The 27,566-nt window shown below is 37.9% G+C and overlaps 1 protein-coding gene across 3 annotated transcripts; it reads right to left on the reverse strand.

The window, feature by feature from the left end:
• ACMSD (aminocarboxymuconate semialdehyde decarboxylase) lies at positions 1-27,566 on the reverse strand. 3 transcript variants are annotated; one of them, XM_026714623.2, is made up of 10 exons: positions 27,399-27,562; positions 23,415-23,459; positions 12,736-12,832; positions 10,731-10,780; positions 5,640-5,876; positions 5,390-5,483; positions 3,752-3,847; positions 3,330-3,502; positions 1,909-2,007; positions 1-218 (listed from the first exon to the last, which is right to left on the reverse strand). In XM_026714623.2, exons 1-10 carry the CDS (start codon positions 27,453-27,455, stop codon positions 156-158), a joined length of 1,011 nt encoding a protein of 336 aa, XP_026570408.1. In that variant the 5' UTR covers positions 27,456-27,562; the 3' UTR covers positions 1-155. The 3 variants fall into 3 exon arrangements, with proteins under 3 accessions (XP_026570408.1, XP_087776454.1, XP_026570409.1); XM_087920328.1 differs by lacking the exon at positions 10,731-10,780 and having other exon boundaries at positions 27,399-27,513; XM_026714624.2 differs by lacking the exons at positions 10,731-10,780; positions 12,736-12,832 and having other exon boundaries at positions 27,399-27,566.

Below are 27,566 nucleotides of genomic sequence, written 5' to 3' on the forward strand. Positions count from 1 at the left end.
CAGTTTCTATAAGGTTTTATTATAACCTGGATTCAGGTTTTCAGCACATGTATATTACCTGAAATTGGCATGAGACTGCATAAATATGAAAATGAGAGTTATGGTTGTCCTCCAGAACCTAAATGTGTTGATGTATAATTACAGCAGTTCTGTTATTACTCAAATTGTTTTCTGTCAATATTCAAAAATGAAAGAGCATTGCCAGACTGGAGCTTTTCCTGTAACAAAAGGAATGAAGGTTTTGAGAAAGCATTAACAAACATTTTATATATATATGTGCAAAATATGCCTCAGAAGGCTTCTCAAATACTCAATTAATTGCTGTTTACAAATAAATTCATTAATTATGTGTTATAATAGCAACAGCACTTAGACATATACTGCTTCACAGTATACTTCTCAGAATCTCTCAGAAAATGTTAATGATGTGGGGAGAACTGATAGACAACAGATAGGTAAGGCCTGAAAATCTGTCAAAGGTAAATGTATCTTCATCTTATTCTCAGATTAATATGATTTTAATCACTATATGCTGCTCCAGATACAGAGCAGATTACCAATATATTTCCATCAGATATCAGTTTATTGTAATAGAAATGTTCATCCTTCATCAAATAATGCTGAAAGGTAACTTGGATTGGAAGATAAGGGCACATAAATAAAATGGATGAAAAAAATGCATTAATTCTCTAACAGACAAGGTAAAAACTCTATTGAATCATAGTTGATTCCTGGTGACTATTTAAATATCTCCTTACGAAAAAGTGTCCATTATTTCAAACACAGAATCGTAATCATTTAATTTTTGCCACTGAATTTTTAAATTACTTTTTAAAAGCTTCCTGACATAATTTGATATATACTATTGTCAAATGATAGTGAGATGGGTTGCATATAAATTAAATAAATTAAATTTAAAAAAAACCCAAATTATAGCTCTTGGATTTCCTGATAGTTTTCTACTCAGTCATTCACCACACATCAAAATAATTTAATACTTTAATTTTTACAGTTTTTAAAAGGACAGTGGGTGATTATAGAAAAAATGGTGACTCTTTGCCAGGCTTTGAATGGATGTCTAGTTAGGGTAGGGAAAACAAGTTTACTATAAATGGCCCAAAGAGGCAACATTTCTTCTATTCTGGTGATAGGTATTTTACTTTAAAATCTCACTGCCATAATACTGAAATGATAACCACAGAATTTTTATATTGAGCTTCTGTTTTTGCCTATTCAGTTTTTTTAAAATTTGTGACATAGTGTCCCAGGCATTAGGGAAGGCTGGTGGGATTGTAGTCCTTTTCTCACTTATTCAAAGGATCAGTTATTATGAAAAAGTAACATTTTATAAACTCTTCGATTCTTGCCTTCAGATTTCCTATGAATATAAATGATCACGTATTAGCTTTACCCTTAGTGTCTCAAAATATTTCAAAATATGATCCAGTGTGAAAACCAGTTTGATCCATTAGTTAGAGTGCTGAAATAGGAATGGTAAAACCTGAATTCTAGGCCTAACTTAGACATGGAAGCCAGCTGAGTAATTTTGGGCTAGTTGTTCCCTTTCAACCGTGGGAGAAAGTAATGGGAAACTACCTCCAAACAAGAAGCTAAGAAAAATTATGAAATCTATGCAGTCACTAGGAAACAAATTTGACTTGATTTTTTTTTAATTGTCCCCATGTAAATTTTTTGTGAAGAATTGTCTCATAAACTTTTATTTACATTACTTTTATCCTACCTTTTTTTTCCTTAAAAAGAAGGCTCTCTGATTACTAGAAGCTTATATATTTAAATAATATGTCGTATAAGCCTCAAACGAAAGCTAATGAATTACAAATTGCACTACAGTAAGTACTGACAGCCACATTAAACATTAAAGCATACACTCAAAATCAGATAACATACTTTTAATTGCTCATCAAAGTCCTCCATGGAATCAATTAGTTTTCCAGGCTCATGTTCCCCAAGTGGAAATGGATAATCTGTTCCCAACATCACTTTCTCCTGAAAATAGAAACAAGTAGATTGATTGACCTGTTGGCATGTTAATGAATTTTGCTTTTCATCTTAAGGAATCACTGCTTATTGTACTCTGACTATCATTAAGTGTTGTACCTGATGATTCTTGACTCTTGACGAATGTATCTTTTCTTTTATGTATACTGAGAGTATTTACATCAAGACAAATTCCTTGTGTGTCCAATCACACTTGGCCAATAAAGAATTCTATTCTATCATTATGTAAACTATGGAATTGGATGGATTGTGAGACGCACACTTTTTAAAATTTTGTAAGCTTTTCTGCAAGCTTACATCAAACTAAAGGATTCTCCTTATTTAGAATAGAATATTCTTTATTGGCCAAGTATGATTGTACACACAAGGAATTTGACGTAGTGCATAAGCTGTTCATGTATATACAACAATAAAGTGATATAATCATAAGATATCAATAGGAGAAGGTTATAAGAAAGATGAGAAAGATATTTGTGATATAATTACATTATTTTCTATGGATAACAGTATGTAGTTTATGTATGTCAGTACGTAAGAATATTTCACTTTTATTTACCAAAAAATAGATGATAATGAGGAATAAAATATATAATCTGGTTTTCAAAGACAGCATATAGCTAATGAACGATATTAATAATGTATTTGAATCAAAGGCTTCTTCTGCATGAGAAGAGACAAAGTCCAACACGTGGCCATAATCAAATGACTGTAGCCCACCATGTTTTTTTTACATGCACTACACAAGCAACACATGTAAAAAGGGGGTAGGATTTCAAACACTGACTTTTAACTCCCAAGATACCCCTAAGTGAAACTGCATTAAATTGGTTCTGATATTGAAAAAAAAAATATTAGTTTGCTTTAGGAGCATTTTATTTAATGTTTTTCTGTTTGCAATTGGTGATACAGAGTGAAGAAAGAACATTTCTCTTTTTGCTACTGAATATTATTCCCAGTAGGTGTCACCACAGGGTTCTAAAAGAAATGCTCCAATCTAAGCCCTTTAGGCCAAAATAGAGATGCCTAATTTAGTCTAGTCTAGTCTGCTTTTGTGTGTCTGTGTGTGTGTGTGTGTGTGTGTTAGAGGGATGATATTGTAAAACAATGCTAAAGCTCTGTACCTCTGCCAGGGTGTCAGTCTATCAGAGATTCCACTGCTGCTACATTTTTAAGAAAATGTTCATGCCGTTGCTAATTGAATGAATGGCATGGGACGTCTCATTTGGCCTTCAGTCTCAACAGCTCTTTTTGTGGAATAGTATTTACGATCTAGGAATGAATAGTCTGTTGTAGTAGAGATTCTCACTCACCTTTCCTATTATGTTTACCAGCAACTTCAGTGCATGCTTATCATGAACCAGTGAATCTGTGTAGAATGAACCAAGGTATTGCCTTGGATCAATGCTGTTATGGATTGCACACAAGTCAGGTCTCACTATGAATCCATGGGAGATACGTCCTACTGTATAAGGAAAGGAACCACCTAAAAATAATTTTAAAATGTAACTTATATGTTTTATGCATTAGTTTATATTCCACCTTTCCTGCAAGAGTACAGGGTGGCATATTACTTTTTCCTCTGTTATTGTACCACCGCCCCCAGCAACCACAGCAAGTTGATTAGTTGGGTTTAGAGATAGGACTGACCATCAAGTGAGTTATCATGGCTGAGAGATTTTGCAGTTCTACACCAACAGTATAATCACAACACTACCTTGGCTCTGATACTTACCTCCATGGGCAAAGCAGACTCTCAGATTGGGGAAGCGCTCAAAAGTTCCTCCCATAATCATGGAGCAAATGGCAATGGTTGTTTCAGTGGGCATGCCTAATAATAAGAAATAATATTCAGGATTAATGATTGCTACTAATATGATGGTATCGTATCATAAAGTTCTTATCGCTTTCTTGGACAGATCTTCCACCAAGGAAGAGGAAGAAGAGTAGGGGAAGACAGAAAACTCTGGGGACTCAGGGCCTGGCATTACAGCAGACATAAGCTGTACAACTGCTGACATGGCACCAATGGATTTTAGCCCTAAGAGTCCACAATGCAACCCATGAGAATCTTTGTGTGATTACTTGGAGTCCTAAAGGACCAAAAGTATTAGCTTCCTTGGAAAAGCACATTGGGATACAGTATTTCAAACTGTGATAACAGAGGTAATCAGTCCCATGTAGCTTTAAGTAAGATATTACTTTAAAAGTATATTGGCTCTAAGGGAGAGGGCATGTTTGATCTACTGTTATTTACTATGACCAGTACTTGATTATCATTAATATGTTAGCTAGCCATACTACTAGAGAACATGATATAGGTGCTATGAAAGGATCTTGTATGTTTATTCTTTGTTTGTTCTAGCATTGATGAAGTTACCTAGTTTGGGTAATGAAACATCTGCAAGAAAACAGCCAAGCTCAGAGAGCACTACAGACCTTTCAGACGCAAGTGTTGCTGTTATACTGCTTTCCCTACTACACAACACCTTCTCTGCTTGGGCTGCTGGATTCTGACACTGAGTTGATGATTGAGATTCCGTGCCATGGAGTCCAGAATGATTCCAGAGCTCTCATGGTCTCCATGACAACCGTGGACCTTCCCCTTTGTAGGCAAGGCAGTAGAGAATATGCTCAGGCATCAACTTCAGGGGAGTCTGGAGGAAGTGGATTATTTGGACCCATTTCAGTTGGGTTTCAGGCTAGGGTTTCGTACGAGGATGGCATTGATCGTGCTTGCTGATGACCTGTAAACGTTTGGCAGTCCTTTACAATAAATAGAAATACAGGTAGTCCTTGAGTTACAATCTTTCATTTAGTGACTATTTGAAGTTACAATGGCATAGAAAAAAGTGATTTATGACCATTTTCACACTTACAACCATTGCAGCATCCCCATGGTCATGTGATCAAAATTAACATGCTTAGCAACCTGCTCATATTTATGACGGTTGCAGTGCCTCAGAATCATGTGATTTTATGACCAGCAAAGTCAATGGGAAAGCCAGTTTTGCTTTACAGCTGTATTACTAACTTAATAACTGCCTTGATTCACTTAACAACAGTGGCAAGGAAAATATAAAATGGGGCAAAACTCACTTCGCCATCTCACTTAGCAACTGAAATTTTGTGCTCAATTGCGGTCGTAAGTCGAGGACTACCTGTAACCAGTTCCTCTTCATCAATGTAATTCCTGTACCGATTTTAATCAGACTGTCAGAAAACTTCCTTGCATATTTCCAATCCTCCCATCTGCATAAGTGATTTTAAAAAAAACAACTCTTGATTGCACCACATTTTTTAAAAAATAAAACCAATAAATAAAACCAACGATTGTCACAGAGAATGCTAATTCTGCACAGTAATTACTGACCTACAAGCCAAGGGAGCCAGTATTTAGACATCCTTCCATCTGTCTGCATGTCCCAAGGATGCACAAAGAGGCAGCAATTTAATTGTTCAGCAGCCTTAAATCGCCAAGAGAGAATTTAAAAATTATTAAATAGAGGACAACAGGGATGATATCTCAGGCCATTGAGCTGAAGGTTTTAGATAGAAAAAAAAATCGACTGTTTTCATTACAGGACCTGTTGGGGGAGGAGAGACAGAACCCATTTACTTACGGCATAAATGGGAGCAAGTTCTGGAGCACTCAGTTCCCAGTTGTTGATATGGGATCCTATCTGCACCCCCGGAAATCCAAGTTCCTTCACACAGCGGTGCATTTCTTTCACGGCCAAATCCGGAGCTTGCATGGGGAGAGTGCCAAGTCCAACGAATCTTTTGGGGTGCCTCTTTACTGTAGCAGCTAAGTCATTGTTTAACAATTGACACAAGTCTAGAGTATCCTGTGGTTTAGCCTGGAGGCAAACAATTAGAGGACTGAGTAATTAAAATGTCATTTTTGGGTTGAGAGGATTGGCTGAAACTTAAGCAGAAACTAATTAGAACCAAAGGCCTAAGTATTTTTACTCGATGATACAATTAACCCATGTACAGGTACTCAACTTACAACCATTTCTTTTAGTGAAGTTACGACGACACTGAAAAAAGTAATGACTGTTTTTCCTATGACTGTAGTAGCATTTTCATGGTCATGTGACCAAAATTTGGACTTGGTAACAGACTTGTGTGTCCCGGGGTCGTGTGATCACTTTTTACGACCTTCTGACAAGCAAAATCGATGGGGAAGCAAGATTCACTTTACAACCCTGGTACGAATTTAATGATGGTGGTGATTCGCTTTAACAACTGTGGCAAGAAAGGTCATAAAATCGGCCAAAAGCTACTTAACTGTTTTTGTTATCTATCTGTTTGCTAAGTTAAATGTTGTTGCGATACGTTATAGGTGGCACAATATTCATCAAGTTGGTATGGGAAAATTACCAGAGACTAGTAATTCAGGAGTACAATAGTTTGAAGTAAGGAATAAATTTTAATTCATTAAAAAATACTTCTGAATACTTCTGGAAAAAGGTATGCTATCTTTTTTCCAGCATTGTGTGAATGCTATCCTCGCTGCTGTAGTTATATGCAAGATCATATATTTTATCTTTTTATTGTATTTCCATCAGAAGGTCTAGTAATCCAAAAGATTTTAGAATGTGCAGAAATGGACAAACTCACCCTAGAGTTAAAAGGTAAAGAAGATTCAGAGTATTATGCGGGATGGGAAAATTGGTATGAATGGATGGATGGACAATAGGTATAAGAATTGTAGAGATAAGAAGAAGGTATAGAAATGTATATAAATAATGAGAAAAGTATGGAAATGTAACAAAGATGCCTCAGTACTATTAAATGATGAGTGAGATGTGTAAAGAGAAAAAAATGCAATAAAAATATTAAATTAAAAAAAAACTTTCTGAATATGACAACTATTAACTCTGGTCTTTTATTACATGCTTGCTTCAGTCTGTGACTGGCAAGCAGAATCATTCAAAATGTTAGAAAGTAGCCTGTCCCATCCAGGGAGAAAGCGACAGTTTGCTTAACATGGGAAGTAGCTATTAAATGTCCTATGTTTAGCATGGCATGCTTACATTCTCCCAGCAGATAATCTGGACAAAAACTGAAGCGCAAGGCAAAACATTCAAAAGTCTAACAAATCATCATCACCATGATCTGGGCAGTTAACTACTATCCATCATGGAATGTTATGTAGATAATGATTTTAATTTGCATAGACATGATACTGTAAAGGATCCCTATTGGAACAGTCACCTCCGCATGCTAACATTTTTTCCTCCTGTTGGAATTTTTAACTTATTGCTGGGCTTTAGGAACAGAAATAGATGTTTTAGAAGTCAAGAGGAATTGCTTGCTGCAACTGATGTTGTTAACCGAACACTGTTGGCAAGGTAACCACCATCAGGAGCAAGGTTTCTTAATGAAAAGCTTCCTGAGAAATTGGCAGAGGTGATGCTCTGACATTTAAAAAAAACATCCTGGAACGTGCTCATTGGTTAAGACAACAATTATTGTATCTCTTTTGTTTTCTATGCTTTCTCCCATGACATTTCCCTCTCACAGACGCATACACCCCCCTACCGCCAAACATGTAGCATATTTGGATCCAAACCAAAACATAATTTCTTTCCATACTGCTTAGCCAACCTCTGAGTGACTCAAGGGTGAGAGGTGTCGCCAGTAGGTGGGAAGGAGGAAGAAAGATAAAAATCTTTGATTCTGAAGGATCTCCTGATTGGTTCTCATTAATTGCTTCAAATGTGGCAGATAAATCTGAGGTAATAACATGCCTGAACCCTTCCGTCTGTGGTACTTTCAAAATAAGACTGTTGATAACTACTCTTTTGAATGGCTAAAACATAGAAAACAAAATATGGATGCACTGTTTACTCAATTGTCTTCGCAAACACATTTCTAACACGAAGTCCTGTTTGAGGAACAATATCTGTTTAAACTATTGCACAGTGGAAGAGAAGAAATTAGCTAAAGGATTACAGTCCTAGTTATAATTCTGCAATGGTTTTAGTTCTCCTGGTGCTAATACTTGAACGCAGTGCTGCTGCCTCCTAAAGACTGAAGCTACAGTAGTTAAAGATTAAATAAGTGTGGAATTGGCACCATGACACTTAAATGTATGGGAGGCTGTAATTTCCAACAAAATTGTGTTGTAATAGTACTCATCAATTTTAATCATCAGCTGGATTTAAATGTGGGAAGATTTTAATTCATGTCATTGGTCCATTACGTTAGAAAAGGAGGAAGGTTATCCATTTTCAATTTCTGTGAAATCAAAATTGCATGCTTGAACAAATTTCTTCACGGGGTTGAAATATTAGCCACAACTGGGGAGGGGGGATTTTTCTAAAACTTTGACCAATGGCACCCACCTGTGAAAATTGTACTGATATCTCCTTCTTTGTGAATTCATGCTCAATGTCGTTTTCTTTGGAACAATAAAGAATATGCTTGTCATAGCTTTTTTCCAGAAACAAGTATCAGGCAATATCAAAATTGCATTGTTGGATGAGGTATTTGAACAACGTAATACTTGTGACCCAATTCCAAGATTTCTTGAATCAAACCAATTGTCTAGAACCATACCAGTTTAGCTTCAAGACTGGTTTTGAATAAGAACTGGCTCCTTATAAGCAATACTTGCTAACAGATGCACTATACCTCCTGCTACTGGAGCACTATTCGACAACTCTTAGTACTACTGACGTTGTTATACTTCTGAATAGCTGTGTGTGCAAACAATTCTCATTCAGAACATTATGAACCACTTATGATTCCCCACCTTTTATTTGCAGAAACAAAGGGAGCAAATTATATTCTGGAAAAGAAGATAATTTTATTTATTTATTTATTTGATTTGTCAATCGCTTACAAGATAATAGGTATAAGTATAAACATGAGTAAGAATACAGGAAATAGATACACGTAAATGGGGACGATAGGACAGGAGGCATGATTGTGCACTTATGCACGCCCCTTACAGACCTCTTAGGAATGGGGTGAGGTCAATAGTGGGTAGTTTGAGGTTAAAGGAGTGGGGTTTCGAGGCTGTAACAACAGAGTCAGGTAGTGCATTCCAGGCATTGGCCACTCTGTTGCTAAAGTCATACTTTCTGCAATCAAGTTTGGAGTGGTTTATATTGAGTTTGTATCTGTTGTGTGCTCTTGTATTGTTATGGTTGAAGCTGAAGTAGTCATTGACTGGTAGGACATTGTAGCAAATAATTTTGTGTACTACACTTAAGTCCAACCATAGGTGGCTTAGTTCAAGATTGTCCAAGCCCAAAATTTCAAGCCTGGTGGTATAGGGTATTCTGTTGCGAGCAGAGAAGTGTAGTACTCTTCTTGTGAAATACTTCTGGACTTGCTCAATTGTATTAATGTCCGATATACAGTGCAGATTCCTGACAGATAAGCTGTATTCGAGTATTGGTCTAGCAAAGGTTTTGAATGCCCTAGTTAGCAATTCAATATTTCCAGAGGAGAAGCTTTGTAAGATTAGATTTACAACTCTTAATGCTTTTTTGGTGATGCTGTTACAATAAGCTCTGGAGCTTAGAACATTAGATAGGAGTACTCCGAGGTCCTTGACAGAGTGAGGGTCATCAACGAGGTCTTATCTGCCTAGCTTGTATTTGGTGAACTGATTTTTTTTACTAATGTGTAGGACAGAGCATTTGTTGGTTGAGATTTGGAGTTGCCAAATATTTGATGATTCAGACACATAATCAAGGTCACTTTGAAGAAGAGTAGCATTGTTGGTGGTGTTGAATAGTTTTACATCATTCGTGAAGAGGACACAGTTGCTAATAAGGTGATCACAAAGGTCATTTATATAGAGTATAAAGAGTATAGGTCCTAAAATAGTAGAATGTTCTACTATTGCCTAGAATATTCTATCCCTGGAATGAAGACCTTTGCATATCCCTAATTCTGATCCATCTTTGGGATGGCCTGAGCAGCTAAGTCTGGTTCATCCTTGCAAAAAAAAGTTCAAAATTATTTTTACATGTTCCATTCGTTTCTTTTTATCTTCCATTCATTTGCAGTTGCTATATCTTTGGACTGAAAAATAGTATTTCATATGTCTTATCCAACATAGGTTACTTGCATTCTAAAATGAGGAGAGTCTTTTTTATACAATTTTGCTCTTTTTAAAATAATAATAATAATAATTTTGTCTACATTGTATTCTGAAACTAATTTATTTCAAAAAGGAAAAGGAACAGGATCCCTAATCTTATATACTTTGATACTGGATGGCCAAGAGTTGGCCTTAGAGAAATTAATTATTTTTCACTTTTACTTGTAATTTCCAGGGTAAGGTACTCCTTTCTCCCTCATGTGCGAGAGTTAGAAGGAAGGTGTCAGGGAAGCACCCCTAAAAGTGTGTAGTAACAAGCCACTACTCCAAGGGTCAAGAGCAGGAGGCCTTTTGAGAGAATAAGATTAAATCCTCCATCCTTCCATACCGTGGGCTCTGCCAAGCTGCCATACATTTTACAAGAACATGGAGTGGATTTTTATCAATTTATTGAAGATATTGAGCACTGTATTTCTTTTCAAGTATCAGAAGAGACTTGGGAGGGGAAATGTCAAATCGATATTTGGAAGAGTGGGCTGCAATTGCAGAGGAAATACTTAATTACAAAAGCCATTGCCTCTCTTTCTGCAAATGTAGCTTTTGACTCCTGCAGTACAAATGAAAATAATTGCTTCCGTTGACTTACCCAGTAGCTAAACATGACAGGAACCGTTGAAAGTACCTGAACGGACACTCCTATGGAGCAGAAAAGGCATATGTGATTTTAAATATTGAACGGATTTATCCATTAGCAATGAGAGTGCCTATAAATGCTGAATCGGCACACATGGCTTTTCATTACAGTTCTATCCATGTATGGTGACAGGAATTGCTTCCAAAGTCATCTTGTCAATGGTAGACATTATGTTATTATTCATTTCCGACAACTGATTGCCATCAATTGTATAACTTATAAAATCTCTTTGACCAAGGTGGCTTAGAAAACAATGGACCCCGTTCACTATTTATCCATACATTTTTGAAAGGTGGGTGTGAAAATCTGTAGAGCCTCCACAACCATCTCTTCAGGGCATTAAGGAATTTGGTAGAGTTAGGTGAAACTCGCAGTATGCTATTGAATGTTTGTTTTGGAGGAGGTTGATAGATCCCTAAAGATCCCTAATGCCATTCTTCACAGAGTAAGTACTGATAGCATCTATTTAAGAGTCTCGGAGTCCTCAAAAGAGACCCTGAATAGATAGTATACTTGTTATTAAAGACAAAATAATAGTTCCAAAATAAATTAAAAAACCTGAAACATTTAATCGTTCCAATCACTACTCTACAAAATTAGGGGAAAAGCCTAAGCAGAGAATATTACAGTGCAGACAGAAAAGTCACAGTATAATTGATCAGATGTTGATCAACCCAAATTAACCCAAAGGAATGCAAATTCAGTACCATTAGGAAGTCTAAATTAAACCGTGGTTTAATAAATGAACCAGTATAAAATGCAGGAAGGGCTGTATACTTCAAATGTAATTTTTAAAGAAGTACTATCAATATGAACAATGTTTGAGGAAAAGAAGATAACATTTAAGGGGGAAAGGAACATTCAGATATCTTAGTGAGTCAATGCAATTAGTTTACTAAATAAATCAATTCATCACTGCTAAAACACTGAAAACTCATGAAACTTTCAAATAATACATCCACCAACCTTTTATACACAAATAGAGAAAGCAATATATTATGTAAAATAATTTATATTTTGTTGCTGGCTCTAATCTTTCTTGATGCCACAGGATATCCTGTCACTTGTTGGGACATCTTGTAATCCAAATCAGCCACAAAAGGTATAGACTTCGCTTCTAGAATCCCACAGGTGCCAATGCAGCAAAGAATATAAATTAATTGAGTTCTGGGAATTTTATCCAATTGTAGTTCGGAACATTATGAATTTGATCTTCAATCTTATTCCTCCATCAATACAGAGATGCTTCTAAATCAGGACCCTTGAAACTGCCCATTTAAATATGCTGAAGCAATTGATTGGAGATGTTGCTCAGGAGAGGTTTCAAAAATTGGTTGGACCAATTGAGGATCTGTCTATGCTAGCCTTGTTGGCAGGAGACCTGCCTTGGAAGGCCATCTGCTGGGAGATGAGGGTTCTTCTTTGGTTGGCCATTGTGAGAACAGGCAGCTAGACTAGATGAGTCAGGGGTCTGATCCAGGAGAGCATGTCATCTGTTCTTATACTCTATAAATCCTTCCCCTCCCTCCAACGTTTTTCTTGTTCTTTCTGAGAACAAAAATGCAGTCAGTCTTCCAACTATCCATATCTAGGAACTACTGTAGCTACCCACGTGATCTATCTTGGTCAGGATTCATCCTCAGTTTATTGTCCCTCCCCCGCCATCCATCCTATCACTGGAGACTGGTTCAGAACATGGACAGGCCTTAACGGAGTAATAGAGTTGAGTGTTATCAATGCACAGATAATATGTATAAGAGGATTCCTGAGTATCCGCCCCAGCAGACATGATGCTTTAAAAAAAAAAAAAGATTCTTCTCACGATGTTGCAGATCATTTTGTTGATAAGGGTTGATAAGGTTTAATTGATTTGACATAAAGACATTTTAAAGGTTAATTATAAATGTTTCATTAAAACTGCTGCTACATAAATTTTACACATTCAAGGTGAGGGTACCTGATTTGTCCATCTGTTTAATCCGAACTTCTGGATCCCAACAGTTGTCTTGGATAACTCTGAAAACTTTTCCATCTTTCATCATTTTGGCTTCCCCCTGCAATATACATTTATATATTGTACTGTATGCTATGTTAGAACTTTTTTCATTTACTTCAGAAGTATATATTTCATAAATTGTCTTAAAGCACCTAAAGGCTTTTGTTGACCTTCTCTTAAAAGTAATGGGAACTCTTACAATATAGTTTTCTCCCGTAACATTGAGCTAATATTAGATACCTGCCTGGTACTGTATCTCATATAAGAAATCTACCATAAAGCTACAGTAATATTATCCTAATGTGTATGGTCTTCTCCCATGTGACCACAAATTTTTGAAACTATATAATAACATGAGCTAATTTCATGTAATGGTTAAGGTAGTGACCCTAGAATTGAACACAATTAGACAGGGAAACCTTTAATATATGTGTGTGTGTATGTGTGTGTGTGTATGCACAGTATGTATGTACGTATATGTAGAATAAAATAGTAATAATACCAGGAAATAAATAGAATGGAAGACAAAGAATTGGAGAAGATCACAAAGTATTCAGATATGAAAATCAAAATGGATTAATCATTGATCAAGATTATGGCATAAACCAGCTGTGGTCCCAGTGGTTATCAGCACACTGAATGCCACACCACAAAATCTTGAATGGCACTTAGAAAATCTGCGCATTCAGATCAGTCAATTACTAAAGACTGCATTACTCAGATCCACAAATATACTACATCAATACATTATGACAACCTAGGAAAGAACTTGATGCATATGAAGGTCAATGGCAGCTAAAGAGCTGGCAGCTGTGATTTCACATTTTTGTGCATATAATAATATTTGTTGATAAGAAAGACAAAAAGGTCTGGATAGTGAATGTTGCAGCATCTGAAGACAGCAGAACAAAAGAGAAAGAACTGGAGAAAATCACCAAATACAAAGATCTGCAGAGAGTAGAATGACAGGGCAAAATTAAGTAAAGATAGTATTAGTAGTATTCCCAGAACATTTGGAGCACCATTTGAATATAATTGGCATTGACAAAATCACCACCAGTCAATTACAAAAGGCAGTTTTGCTTAGAGCAGCTTACATTCTGCTATACCTTATCTACCTATCCCAGATCCTTGGAAATAGAACAACTGTGGTTAAAAACAGCAAAGGTAGTACTAGTAGTAATAGGTGACTTAGGTGCAATCCCACAACAGCTGGAGCACCACTTGAACACCACTGGCATTGACAATTTCACCATCAATCAATTGCAAAAGGCAGCTTTATTTAGAACAGCTTTCATCCTGCAACAATATCTACATCCATATTGCCTATCCCATGTCCTTGGGAAGGTCTTGATAAGTGGACAAAAATGCCAAATCCTGTCTGAATATCTGGTTGACTGTGTGACAAAGCATAGTAATAATAATAAATCTGACTGTGTGATCTTGTAGGGAAAAAAAACCTGGTTTGGGAAAAGTTAGCTAACATGGGAAGATTATGCAATTTCACTGTAGCCCTTCACACCAGAATATCAACGATTCAGTTGATTAGCGCCCATTTATAAAAAGGTTGTGGGGTTTTAGAATAATTAAAATGAAGTTTTCCCATTACTGTTAAGGAAAAATCACTTGCTTTACTTCTTATTGCTTTGAATTAAATTCAAAAATGATGCATGCTAAATAATAAAGCAAGTTTTACTATATTAGAAACAGAATCATTTATGACTAAAAATTCTTAAGGGAATTAAACATATTTTTAGCTAGGGATAAAAAGAGAACAAAGTTGGTCCTTTGGTAAAATGAACTCAATCAATAGGGAAGTTGTAGCATCGGCCAAGCTGGACTACCTGCAGGTATTGGAGTTTGGAGACACTTCTTTTTTTTAACAATGGTTATGCCTGTAGGTAGTTCCTGTTGATGATTGTGGGATAGGGAAGTGAGCCAGATGAACATCATTACAGCAGTTCCAGGCCACACAGGAGATACTGTCAACCTTCCCAGAGTCTAGAGCAGGGGTCCCCAACCACCAGGCCCCGGACCGGGACCGGTCCGTGGATCATTTTCTACCGGGCTGCCGGTTTGCTGGGTGCCGCCATCTTGTTTCGACAAAAAGTGCTTCCGGGTGAGCTTTTCCGGTTGGAAAGCGGCGTTTGGGTCCTGAAGGAATCCTCGCACCTTAGTTTCATTGAAGGGGGGGCGGCTTTGAACGAAGAGCCGTCCCGATGGCGGCAGAGATCAAAAAAGCACAAAAAGGTACAAAGGAGGAGTTGAAGGTGGCAGGGAGAAGCGGGGGATGGCTGGCTGGCCGGTCGCTCGGCTCACCTTGCCTTGTCATGCGTGCTGATGCCGGTACCAGGCCGTGGATCATTTTGTGATGCCAGTACCGGCCCGTGGCACAAAAAAGGTTGGGGGCCACTGGTCTAGAGGTTTGTAAGGGGCATGCATAAGTGCACCAACATGCTTACCGTCCCTATCCTAATGACCCCTTTTATTTGTATCCATTTCATGTCATCATGATCATGTTCTAATTATACCTGTTCTCTAATACATGCTTGACAAATAAATATAAATATAATGAAAGTATACAGTATTTAATTTGGCAGGGTAGGGAGTGACATTTCTTTTAAAAGTCCAGTTCCAATCTCATTCTGTGCCTATAGTTAGCATTTGGACCTTAGAGGCACACCCTGGAAATCAAAAACAGTAGCTTTTATGTAAGCCTGAATTTATTCCTTAGGTTAAAAAAACAATAACTTGCAAAGGAAATTCTTCAGCTGCATCGTCTTCTGAATCAGGATAGGACAGTTGGACTAAGAGATCTGAATGCACATATGTACACTTATATTTTGATACATAAGATTCTTAAATATTCTTAATCCTAAAGCTAGATTTAACACTGCATGTATTATGGGTTTATATATTTTTCATAACTAGTACCTTTTAGAATCTCAAAATCATCCTTCCCATTCCCTTACTGTGACTTCAAATTCTGTCATATTTTAAGAAAACAGTTCCAAATATCACAGGCAATAATTACGCAGCCATTATCTAATTTCTCTGGTAAAACACTATTGGAGAATTGATTTTCCAAAGCGCAAGCAGAGCAAATTTTAACCATATATTCCTACAGGCTATGAATAATGGATGTGAGCTTTCTGTTGACTGTTGCATAACAATAGATGAGAAAGTATTTAGGGGGAAAGGATATTCAAACTGACTCAGTTGTATAAAAATAGATCTTTGGGATTCATTTTTGTTCAACTCAATGAGAACATTTCTGATATTTATTTATTTATTTTTATTTGATTTGATTTGTCAATTGTTTACAAGATAATAAGTATAAGTGTATACATAGTTATGAATACATGAAATGGGTACATATAAGAAAAATAAAAGAAAAATAAAAGAAACAATAGGACAGGGACGGTAGGCACGTTGGTGCACTTATGCACGCCCGCTACAGACCTCTTAGGAAAGCTGTGAGATCAATAGTAGACAGGCTAAGGTTAAAGTTATATGTGCAATAATCTATGTCAGTGGTTCCCAAAGTGGGTGGTACCGCCCTATGGGGGGCAGTGGGATGCCTTAGGGGGGCAGTAAGAGGCAAGGGGGCTGGCAGGGGGGCGTTCGAGGTGCCAGCCCCGCAGGCTCATGGACTACTGGCCACGCAGCCCATTGACTGTTTCATCGCTTCGTAGAATGCAGAACCCGCGCGTGGTGAGCCTTGCCAAGCTTGGGGGTGGGGGGGGGAAAGGCGGTGGAAAGAGGGCGCCTTAGCTTGCAGGCTGCCCTCTCCAGTGGAAGTGGCGGAAACGCGCCAGAAGGCCTGAAAGCAAAACCCTCCCAAGGTGCGCAGTGAAAGGGGTGGGTGGTCCAGCTTTAGGGGCCCCTTCCCTGGAGAACAAGGGAGTGCGCAGCTCCCGCCCGGCCTCCGCCTGTCCAGCCAGCCGGGCTTGCACGCAGGATGTGGGTGGGTGCAGCTGCGGCTCTCTAAGGTGCGTGGCTTGGTTCGGTTAGGCTCTATGTGGCCGTCCCGGACCTAGAACCTAGCCTCCCTCTGCAGCCTGGTTCTTCCGACTGAGCCCTGCACTTGTTTGCTTGCTTAGTTTCCAAGCGATCGTTCCCTCTGCCTCCGCTGGTCTGGGCTGCTTCCACACACCTTCCTCCTCCCAGGTGGAGCATAAAGATGGGCGGAACGCTTCACTGAAGTTGGAAGTCTCTGAGCGTGTGCAGAGTACCTCCCCTTGCTTGGCCCGATGGAAGTGGACCTTCGGTTGAAGCAAAGAGGGTGAGGTCGGCTGCATCGCTGCCCTGGGGAGGTTGGCATTGCAAAATTGGACGCCAAAGAGGGCTGGAGAAGGGGCAGAGGGGCAGCTGCATTAAGGAGCAGGAAGATCTTAGCCATGGTTTATTCATTGACTAAGCCGGAATCAAACAGCATGCTAAACTCTAAACCAGAATGGCTGGGTTAATATATTCATCCCGTGTTTCTCAACCTTGGCAACTTGTGTGGACTTGAATTCCCACTCTGGCTTTGCTCTACTTTCCCAAAGTGCCAACGCTGTCACATTCTTTCTTTCTTTCTGTCCATCCATCCATCCAAAAGGTCTGCCTGTCTCTCTGCCTGTCTTTCTGTCTGTCTACCTACCTACCTGCCTATCTACCAATATAGATCTATCTATCTATCTATCTATCTATCTATCTATCTATCTATCTATCTATCTATCTATCTATCCATCCATCCATCCATCCATCCATCCATCCATCCATCCATCCATCCAAAATGTCTGTCTGCCTGCCTGCCTTCCTGCCTACCTACCCACCTGCCTGCCTGCCTGCCTGTCTTTCTGTTTACCTACCTACCTATCTACCAATATAGATCTACCTACTTACCTACTTATCTACCAATATACTTACCTACCTACCTACCCATTCATCCAAAAGGTCTGCCTGCCTATCTACCTATCTATCTACCAATCTATCTACCTACCTACCTACTTGTCTCTCTCTCCATCTATCCATCCATCTATCCATGTTCAAAGCACCAGCCCCGCAGGCACATTGGGAAAATAGAGCAAAGCCAGTCTGGGAGGGAGGGAGGGGGAGACAGAGAGAGAGACAGAGTGGGGGAGAGGGAGAGAGAGAGAGAGAGAGAGAGAGAAACCTGATGCATCAGATTGAAATGAGGCCTAGTTTAGACTGAGGCCCTTTTCCACATTGAAACATCTTTGGCTTCTAGTAAAGGTTTTGTGGACAAAACATGGTCAAGACTATCAGGAAACTCTCACATCTTGTTGAGGCTTTAAACAGGATCTCCACCCTAAAAATTACTTTTGCCCAATGTATTACAGTGCCAATTCTGAAGAAGGCAAAACCAAAATGTACAAGGAGAACACACACACACACTCTCTCTCTCTCTCTCTCTCTCCCTTCTAACCCTGCTGGAGCAGGTGATTGGACGAGAATAGATATCTCATTATCTTTCTCCTCCCTCCCTCCTTCTTTATTTCTTTTTCTTTCTGTCCCTTCCTTCCATCCCCCCCTTTTTCTTTGTCCCTTTTTTTCTTTCTTTCCCTTTTCTCTTTCTTTTCTTCCTTCTCTCTCTCTCTCTCTCTCTCTCTCTTCTTTCTCTTTCTTTCCCTCTCTCAGTCTCACCCCATTGACTTGACTTGCTTGGGCAGGTCCCTCCAGAGCAGTGGGCTCAATGGGGTGGACCTGCGGGGCCGGTACCTAGAACGCGGCAGTGTCTGCATGTTTGAAAAGTAGAGCAAAGCCAGAGGTCGGTAGTTTTTGCTGCGAAGAATCACAAAAGCTTCTGGGTTGTGCACAAGAAGAGACACATGTCAATGCAATTCAGCAACATAAAATAATGAGGTACAAATAAAACAAATCAACAAGAATCGGCAAAGCATCTCTAATTAGATTTTATTCACTGCTAGAATCTAATCAGAGATGCTTTGCCGATTCTAGTCCAATGACCTGCTCCAGCAGGGTTAGAAGGGAATGTGTATGTATGTGTGTGTGTGGCTGTCAAAACTCCAAAAACGGGTCAAGTATCTCTGGGGAGGCAAGTCATAAATTAGAACACTTGCTAAACAACCGGCCATTAAGTGAGGACCACTTGTATTTGGTTTGCCAGTCACCTGGCTATGCCCACTCAGTCACATGACCACCAAATCACACCTACCCCATCATGTAACCAGCAAGCCATGCCCAGCCAGCAAGCCATGCCAGCCAGTCACATGACCAGCAAGCCACACCCTCAAATTAGGCCATGCCTACAGAAATTTGAATCCCACCCTTGGGTGGGGGGCACCGAGGATGAGTTTGTAGCACCAAGGTGGCGGTGGACTGAAAAAGTTTGGGAACCCCTGATCTATGTGGTTATTTTTCAGGCAGGCTGTTAAGGTTATTTTTCAGGCAGACTGTTAAATTATAGTGCTGAAGGCAATGCTAAGAGAATTGTAATTGTTCCAAGGATTCTCTTAAGCCAGGGGTGTCAAGCTCAAGTCGTCACGGCAGTGTCACGTGATGTATCGGGACTTTTCTCCCCTTTGCTAAACTGGGTGTGGGTATGGACAGCACATGATGCATCCGGGAGTTTGACAGCCCTGTCTTAAGCCTTCATACATAAATGCCAGCTGTAGCAAGATAAATAATAGTCTTTCTAATGCTTAAAAGAGCTATACTGTGAGCTTTCTTGATGAGCATATGGTAGCAGAACCAGAATACGCCTAACAAATTGCTTGGATCAATATAGCACAGATAGGGCTCTATAGTTTTCAAAATGATTTTATATGTCTGTTAATTTTTAATTGGGAGCCGCCCAGCATCAGTTGAAAGATGGGTGGCTAGATAACTGATTTTAAAAAATACATTTCTGGGATCCAGAAATGGATGGAACCGTTCTGCTTTCTATTTAAAGCTAGATTTCTGGCAGCATCGTCTGTCACTAAAACAGTGTGAGCTCGGGACTGCACCAAGCTGTTCAGTGCTCTGTGAGTTCTGAATATTTAGTCTAAAAAAAATCTATATAGTATCTTTCTTGGCCTGCCTTACTTTGCTTCATGGAATTTTTAGTTTTGAAGTAGAGCCTACGTAGGACTGAGGCCACAGCTCAGAACAGAAGAATATACGCCTCCATTACATAGGTGCTCTCTTGCTCTCTGTACGGCATTTATCAAGTACAGGGAGAACTCGACTTACAACCACAACTGAGTTCCAAATTGATTGTTAAGCGAGACAGTTATTAAGTGAGATTTGCCCCTATTTTATGCCCCATTTTATGACAGTTGTTAAGTGAGTTTTGCCCCATTTTCTTGCCACTGTTGTTAAGTGAATCACTGCAGTTGTTAAGTTAGTAACAAGATTGTCAAGTGAACGTGGCTTCCCCATTGACTTTGCTCGTGAGAAGGTCGCAAAAGGTGATCATGTGACCCTGGGACACTGCAACCCTCATAAATACATGGCAGTTGCCAAGTGTCCACATTTTGATCATGTGACCACAACAGTCATAAGTGTGAAAAACAGTCATAAGTCACTTTTTTCAGTGCCACTGTAACTTTGAGTGGTCACTAAATGAGTGGTTATAAGTCGAGGAGTTCCTATAGAATTATTTTTATTGTGATTGTATTGATATATATGGATATTATTTTATATTATTAACTTTTGTGCCACAGTGGCGCAGTGGGTCAGAGTGCAGTACTGCAGGCTACTTCTGCTGGCTGCGGGCTGACTACAATTTGGCAGATCAAATCCCACCAGACTCAAGGTTGATTCAGCCTTCCATCTTTCCGAGGTCGGTAAAATGAGGACCCAGATTGTTGGGGGCAATCTGCCGACTTTGTAAACTGCCTAGAGAGGGCTGTAAAGCACTGTGAGGTGGTATATAAGTGCTATTGTTATTGTTATTGCTATTCTACTGAGAAGACAAATACAGCATTTCTTCAGCTTGTAAAAATGTCTTTAAGGCAGTCCCCCCATAAGTAATTTATAGCAGCTTTCTGAGTCACCCACCAGTGAATTAATATAAAGCTTATTCCTCAGTAGTGGCACAAGACTGTTGGTCTCAAAAATCCTATGAGTGGCTAGGAGGAAAATGACCTTATAGTAAATGAGATTCAAGCAATAGTTGTTAGGCCTGCATTAAAATAGTTCAGATAAAGATTCGGAGAACAAAAACCATGGGAACAAGCTTCTTAGAGTTTGAAATGTAATATTTGTTCAAATGCATACATTGGTTGTTGTTTCTCCTCTAGAGAATAAGTGCTAGGGAAAATTGAGAAGAACATAAATAACTGTCATATTTTTGCCATAGATTATTTATTCAATTGTTTTCTAGTTCCTTAAAAGCTAGGCTGGGCAATCTGTGGAATTGGAAGAGAACTGATATCTAGTGCATATTTTTAAAGGAAAATTCAAAATTTCTGACATATAATTGTGTGTTTATGTGAACAGAAAGGAGCATTCTCACTAATACGTTTACGATTACTTCATGAAAAGATCTAGGTCACAGATGTAATTTTATCATGATGCTCTGCTCCTAAATTATATGCATATTCATTTGTCCAGGTTTGGGCAGGTTTTCTAAAAAAAATCCTTGCAATTTTTTAATTTATGGAATAACAAGTGACTAATATTCATGGCACCACTCATGCATTTGTAATATTTGTTCAATGTGTTCTGCTGATTATATTTCTCTTGGGCAATCTCAGTGAATATTTTCTCAGCTCCATTTACCAGTCAACTTTAGGTTACAATTAAACAATTTATATCAGCAAAAAAAGAGAACCGATAAAATGTACTCAAATTATACAGTCAAATACAACCATCAGAAGAAAGGTCAGACACCATATACAATTATTTTTTATATTACACTATTTTATGTTACAGGTAGTCCTCAGGTTATGACTACAATTGAACTCAAATTTTCTGTTGCTAAGCGAAACAGTTGTTCAGTGAGTTTTGCCCCATTTTACAGCCATAGTTGTTAGGTGAATCACTGCGGTTGTTAAATTAGTAATATGGTCATTAAGTGAATCAGATTTCCTCATTGACTTTGCTTGTCAGAAAGTTGCAAAAGGTGATTACATTACCCTGGGATGGTGCAGCTGTTATAAATATGAACCATTTGCCAACCATCCAAATTTGGATCATGTAAGCACAGGGATGCTGCAAGTGTGAAAATGGCTATAAGTCACTTGTCTTTTGAGCCATTGTAACTTTGAACAGTCACTAAATGATTATAAGTTGAGGACTACCTGCATATTGTTTATTTTGTGCAATATTGTTAATTATGCAAGGCTAGAATGAAAGAAAAAGAAAGGTGAGAAATAGGAAAAGTGACCAAATCTATTAAAGTGATCCTTCTTATTCTGGGATGTAATCAGAATAGAGCGTACAGGGACCTTTGAGGTCTTCTAGTCCAACCTCCTGCTCGAGCAGGAGATCCTGTATCATTCCTGACAAATGACTGGCTAGTCTCTTCTTAAAAAACCTCCAGTGATAAACACCTACAATTTCCAAAGGCAAAGCTGTTCCACTGGTTAATTGTCTTCACTGTAAGGAAGTTTCTCCTTAGTTCCAGGTTTCCTGCTTGATTAGTTTCCCTTCATTGTTTCTTTTCTTGCCTTCTGGTGCTTTGGAAAATAAGTTGACCCCCTTTTCTTTGTGGTAGTCTCTCAAATGCTGGAATATTGCTATCGTGTCACCCTTAGTTCTTCTTTTCTCTAGACTAGCCAAGCCCCAATCCTGCAACTGTGCTTCATATATTTTTATCTCCAGGCCTTTAATCATCTTAGTTGCTCTTCTTTGCAAAGTCTCAACATCCTTTTTGTAATGTGGTGATCAAAACTGGACGCAGTATCCAAGTATGGCCTTACTAAGGCTTTATAATGCAGTACTAATACTTCACGTGATTTTGATTCTATGCTTATGTTTATACAACCAAGGGTTATATTAACTTATTTGGCTGCTGCCACACACTACTGGTTCATATTTAAGTGATCATCCATTAGAACTCCAAGATCCCTCTCACAGTTACTATTTTTGAGCCAGGTTTCATCTAAATCCTCACTGCTGCTATCTAAAGAATGTATTTTTCAAGAACAAAACCCTAAGCAGCCAAAGGAACTTCTATAATACCATAGGATGACTCAAACACAGCTAATTGTCATCAGATTCAGATTATCAGAAAATGTACTTGTTCTCACTAAATTAATTATAGTAGTGACATTCACAGCCAGACTTGTTGGTGTCCATTATCTTAATATATCTATTAGTACGATTCCAAACTATTATTTCCACTAAGTCTAGAGCAGGGGTCTTCAAACTTGACAGCTTTAAGACTTGTAGACTTCAATTCCCAGAATTCTTCTTCCAGTCATGTTAGCTCAGGAATTCTAGGAGTTGAAATCCACAAGTCTTAAAGCTGTCGAGTTTGAAGACCCTTGTTCTAGAGCTTATATTGTCTTTAGTGCCATTTTTATAGGCTTCTTGGAAACCCCAGAAGTGCTGCATTGGAAATCAGATGCTGAATTAGATATTCCTTTGGCCTGATTCAGCATGACTAGAAGAGTATTCTTTTCCAAAATTCATATATAAATCTTAATAGTTATTACTTATCAATCACAAACTTAACATACCTTATGATCTTTCTCCAATTGAACCCATCCTCCATAGCCATATCTCTGTGAAAAGGAAGGCAGAGTTAACAAATACACATAAAGTAAGTCATATCTTATGGTTCAACAACTGGGTCATGTTAATTTAAAACCAAGCAAATCATTTCTTTTATATTCAGACTGTATAATATGCAGGTAGTCCTTGACTTATGACCACCATTGAGCCCAAAATTTCTTTGGCTAAGTGAGATACTTGTTAACTGAGTTTTGCCCCATTTTACGACCTTTTTTTGCCACTGTGGTTATGTGAATCACTGAAGTTGTTAAATTAGTTAGTAAGTGAATTTGGCTTCTTCCGCATTGACTTTGCTTGTCAGAAGGTCGCAAGAGATGAACACATGACCATGGGGCACAGCAACAGTCATAAATATGAGTCAATTGTCAAGCAGCTGAATTTTGATCACATCGCCACAGGGATGCTGCAGTAGTCGTAAGTGTGAAAAATGTCCATACGTCACTTTTTTCAGTGCTGTTGTAACTTTGAACAGTCACTAAACAAAGTGTTGTAAGTCAAGGACTATGTGTATTGTAGCAGTGTCATATTCTCCAGATGTATTTAACATTGACTGGAATAATCCTTAGGTATGAGAAAGTTCCTATAACATTTTCATTGCTTATAGTCAAAGTACAAGTGACTATCAGTTCCACATACATACTTAAATACAAATCTATTTATTCTATTATATTGAAATGGAGTATTATTATTCATATCTCCTTAAAAAGAACAATTATTTTTAATAGCGAATACTATATTACACCAACACTATAATGCATTGCACTGTGAATACACCAGGAAAAATATGACAAGTTATATGAAGTGAAGACAGACAAAGAAAAAAAAACCTACTACAGTATTTTGCTGTTTAAATTTATATATGAAATGTAATAAAAAGAATATAAACCTGACATAAAAAAATGAATATTTATTTTATAAATATGAAATAAAATTATATTCTTCTAAGCACCGCAGGTTTGATAGAACCAAAGTCCTTCATTTAATGAGCAATCTTATATTTGAAGAATATAATTGAATATTCATATATCAAGGCAGGGGTGGGATTCAAATTTTTTAACAACCGGTTCTGTGGGCGTGGCTTTGTTGGTGGGCGTGGCTTGGTGGTCATGTGACTGGCTGGGCGTGGCCAACTCAATATCACTCACATCAAGGCACGCATCTCCTCGCCTGGCCTCTCACGACTGTGGGGATGCTGCAACAGTCATAAGTGTGAAAAATGGTCATAAGTCATTCTTTTCAGTACCATTGTAACTTTGAATGCTCATTCCACACAAGCAAAGTACCAGCAAAGGAGGGGGAAAAATCTCCAGAGACGTTCCTGAGACAGGAAGTCTAGTCCTGCCAAGAATGTAATAAAAGTTAACAGAGAGGCAGTTTCTGTAAGCAGCATCAAAATGTTTTCTTCCTGCCTTCCTTACAGGATTAGGCCAGTAATTTCTTCTAACAACCTGTTCTCCGAACTGCAACCTGTTCTAGCGAATAGGTGCAAACTGGTAGAATCCCACCCCTGTATCAAGGTCTTTAACTTTTTCTTTCCAAGATGATATTGATCTATGTAATGAATGGAAACCAAAAGAAAACTAATACAAAACCAGTGATCTAATAAAGTCCAACCCTATGTGTCATTTTGCTTTTGGAATTGGGTTCTTTCCTTTTCTTCCTCAACGTATGGAATGAATCTCATTTTTAAAATATAGAGTATTTCTATCTACGGTGGCCTTGGAGAAAACTGTCAAAATTCCAGTTTCCTGCTACAAAATGGGTGAGATCATTTCATTATCTTTAATTGAAAGAGAGATATACTTCATCTAATACATATTTGGCTTCCTAAACCTCACATAATGAGGTTTGCGATAGGGCAGATTTTTGCACATCCTACAGTCTTGATTATGTAACCAGAAATAAAGATACAGTGAAATGATAATATCAGCTGGGCAGCATTTGTTAATAATTACTGTAGTCATGTATTGATCCTCTGTTTGGCCTTGATGATTCAATAGTAGGGATGAAGGTCACCTTTGTCTATTAATATTTAAAGAGCAGCAAAAAGCGTCTAGTAAACAAGTAAAAGATCTCCTCATTCTTCCAAAGTAACTCTTCTTACGGCAGAAAATACCACGACAGAAATAAGGCCAGTTTTTCCTTTCCTTTACTTTCACTTCATTTGAACTATCTCATAATCACAAATGGGAAAAGAACTCAGCATTTTTTTCTTTCTACTTATAAAAAGGTTCACAAAGAGGCATTTTAAGAAATCAGTAACAACATCCTGGCATAAATCCTGCAATGTGGTTTTCAACTGACGTCAATCTATATTTGAGTTACATTTTAAAAGAAGCAGAATCGAGGTGTTAGCAACAGCGACACATTCATTAATTGATTTGCAGGAATATAAGAGAAGATCATTGAGTTATTAAACACCCATGTGAAATTTGATACAACTAGTATTGCTTCAATTGAACATGAAGCAATACAACCAGTATTGCTTCATGTTCAGAATATTTTTGGATGTGAACTTGAGTTTGCTGAAGAATTTAGAGATCTATTCTTATAACAGAATGACAGGCAAATATTTTTGACAAATTTACAGCAAGACTATTTCTCATTTCCTTCTCCCTAATCTTGTTCTGGCCATTCTATTCATGATTAACACCCTTGATAGTTGTTTTCTCAACAATCACCAAACAGGTTAATTTTAACTGAACTGTTTTTGATGGGTTTTGTTTTCTCTCTTGCTTCTTTTGGACCCTTTTAATTTTCATCCGTAGATACATTTTAAAATGGCTTCTCTTGAGAACACGTGGCCAAATAAGTGGTCCATCTTTTACAACATCAAATATTTTATGCAGTTGCACTGAACTATGTAAGACAAATAATTCTATTAGCCAACATTTTAATTGCCCCATATTTTGCAAATCTCATATATAATTTTCTATGGCAGAAAAAAAAATCAAGGTAATTGTAATACTGAAATGGAGAAAAAAAGAGTCTTGCAATACAGCATGTCAAGCCCACAATTAAATTATTTTTATTTGAGGTTCTTTGGCTAATGCAATTAGTGTAATAGTGTTGCTCATAAGCAATTTAAAGCTTTGTAGAAGACATGATTTACATAAGAAATAGTCAAAATGAAACACAATTTATATAAGTAAATAGAGTTAATTTGCAAAAAAGTGGTTTGTCATTTTTGCAATTACACAGATGCTGCCATTCATGAATGCATCACAATCTTTTCTAAAAAGATCAGACAATGCTCAAAGCTTTGTTTATATAGTTAATATCAATGTATCATTCAGAAAAACTAAATCCATCTAAATTTACTGAAGCTAGCTGCAGTGCCAAATATGTTATATGCTCTAGCAAATAATTTGGCTTACAATTGCACTGCACAGCAATCCATTGCTTTTCACTGATTCTGAATACAGCTAAAAAAGATGTTTATATACTGAGAGCAATTTAGAGAGAATTCCAAGGATTCTATTGGCAAAACATCTCTTTGTACAATATTCAAACTCAGCATACATCCCAGGCAATTTTCTTTTGGCCATAATACAATTAAAACTACACATTATTAATAGTCATAATCTGAATATAGTGGAATGTAACTGCTGAAAGTAAATAAATACTCTGACCTGTCTTTTTTTTTTTTCCTAGCAAAGAGCTGGTACAGAAATACATGCACCAAACTTTCCGCTTCACCAAGCAGTTCAACAAATTCAAATGTACACCACTGTTCAAAATATTGAGACACAGAATGCTTAAGTACCAGAAGCATTTTGAAATGAATATCTTCATAATTTCTCATATTTAAAATTTGGAACTACACAAGATAAAGTTCTAGGTTTATCTTAGATAAACCATCAACAACAATCTAGAAGACTTCCTATGTAGGTTTTTTATATCAAATGTCCAAAGACTGCCTGTGTTACCTGTTTCAGATCAGGCCATTCCTTAGGCAGAATGTGACAGTGTATGTCAATTTTCATTTCTGCAGGTTCACCTGACGATTATATGGCAATAAAGATGTTTTTCCTCACTTTTTAAATTCCACTCAGGCCTGTGTGGTATTTGTTGATTAACCGAAGTGGCTGTTCAGG

This window comes from Pseudonaja textilis, chromosome 1 (genome assembly GCF_049901715.1).
Source record: "Pseudonaja textilis isolate UNSWEBS1 chromosome 1, rPseTex1.2, whole genome shotgun sequence".
NCBI lineage: Eukaryota > Metazoa > Chordata > Lepidosauria > Squamata > Elapidae > Pseudonaja > Pseudonaja textilis.

What these genes read in the sequence shown, in the direction of transcription:
- ACMSD (XM_026714623.2), bottom strand. Translation starts at nt 27,455, where the DNA reads ATGAAAATTGACATACACTGTCACATTCTGCCTAAGGAATGGCCTGAT. An exon ending in TGGTAAACATAATAGGAAAG is followed by an intron (nt 2,008 to 3,329) that starts GTGAGTGAGAAT and finishes TTCTATTTTCAG; the next exon opens with GAGAAAGTGATGTTGGGAAC. An exon ending in ACTTTGATGAGCAATTAAAA is followed by an intron (nt 219 to 1,908) that starts GTATGTTATCTG and finishes CTTTTGTTACAG; the next exon opens with GAAAAGCTCCAGTCTGGCAA.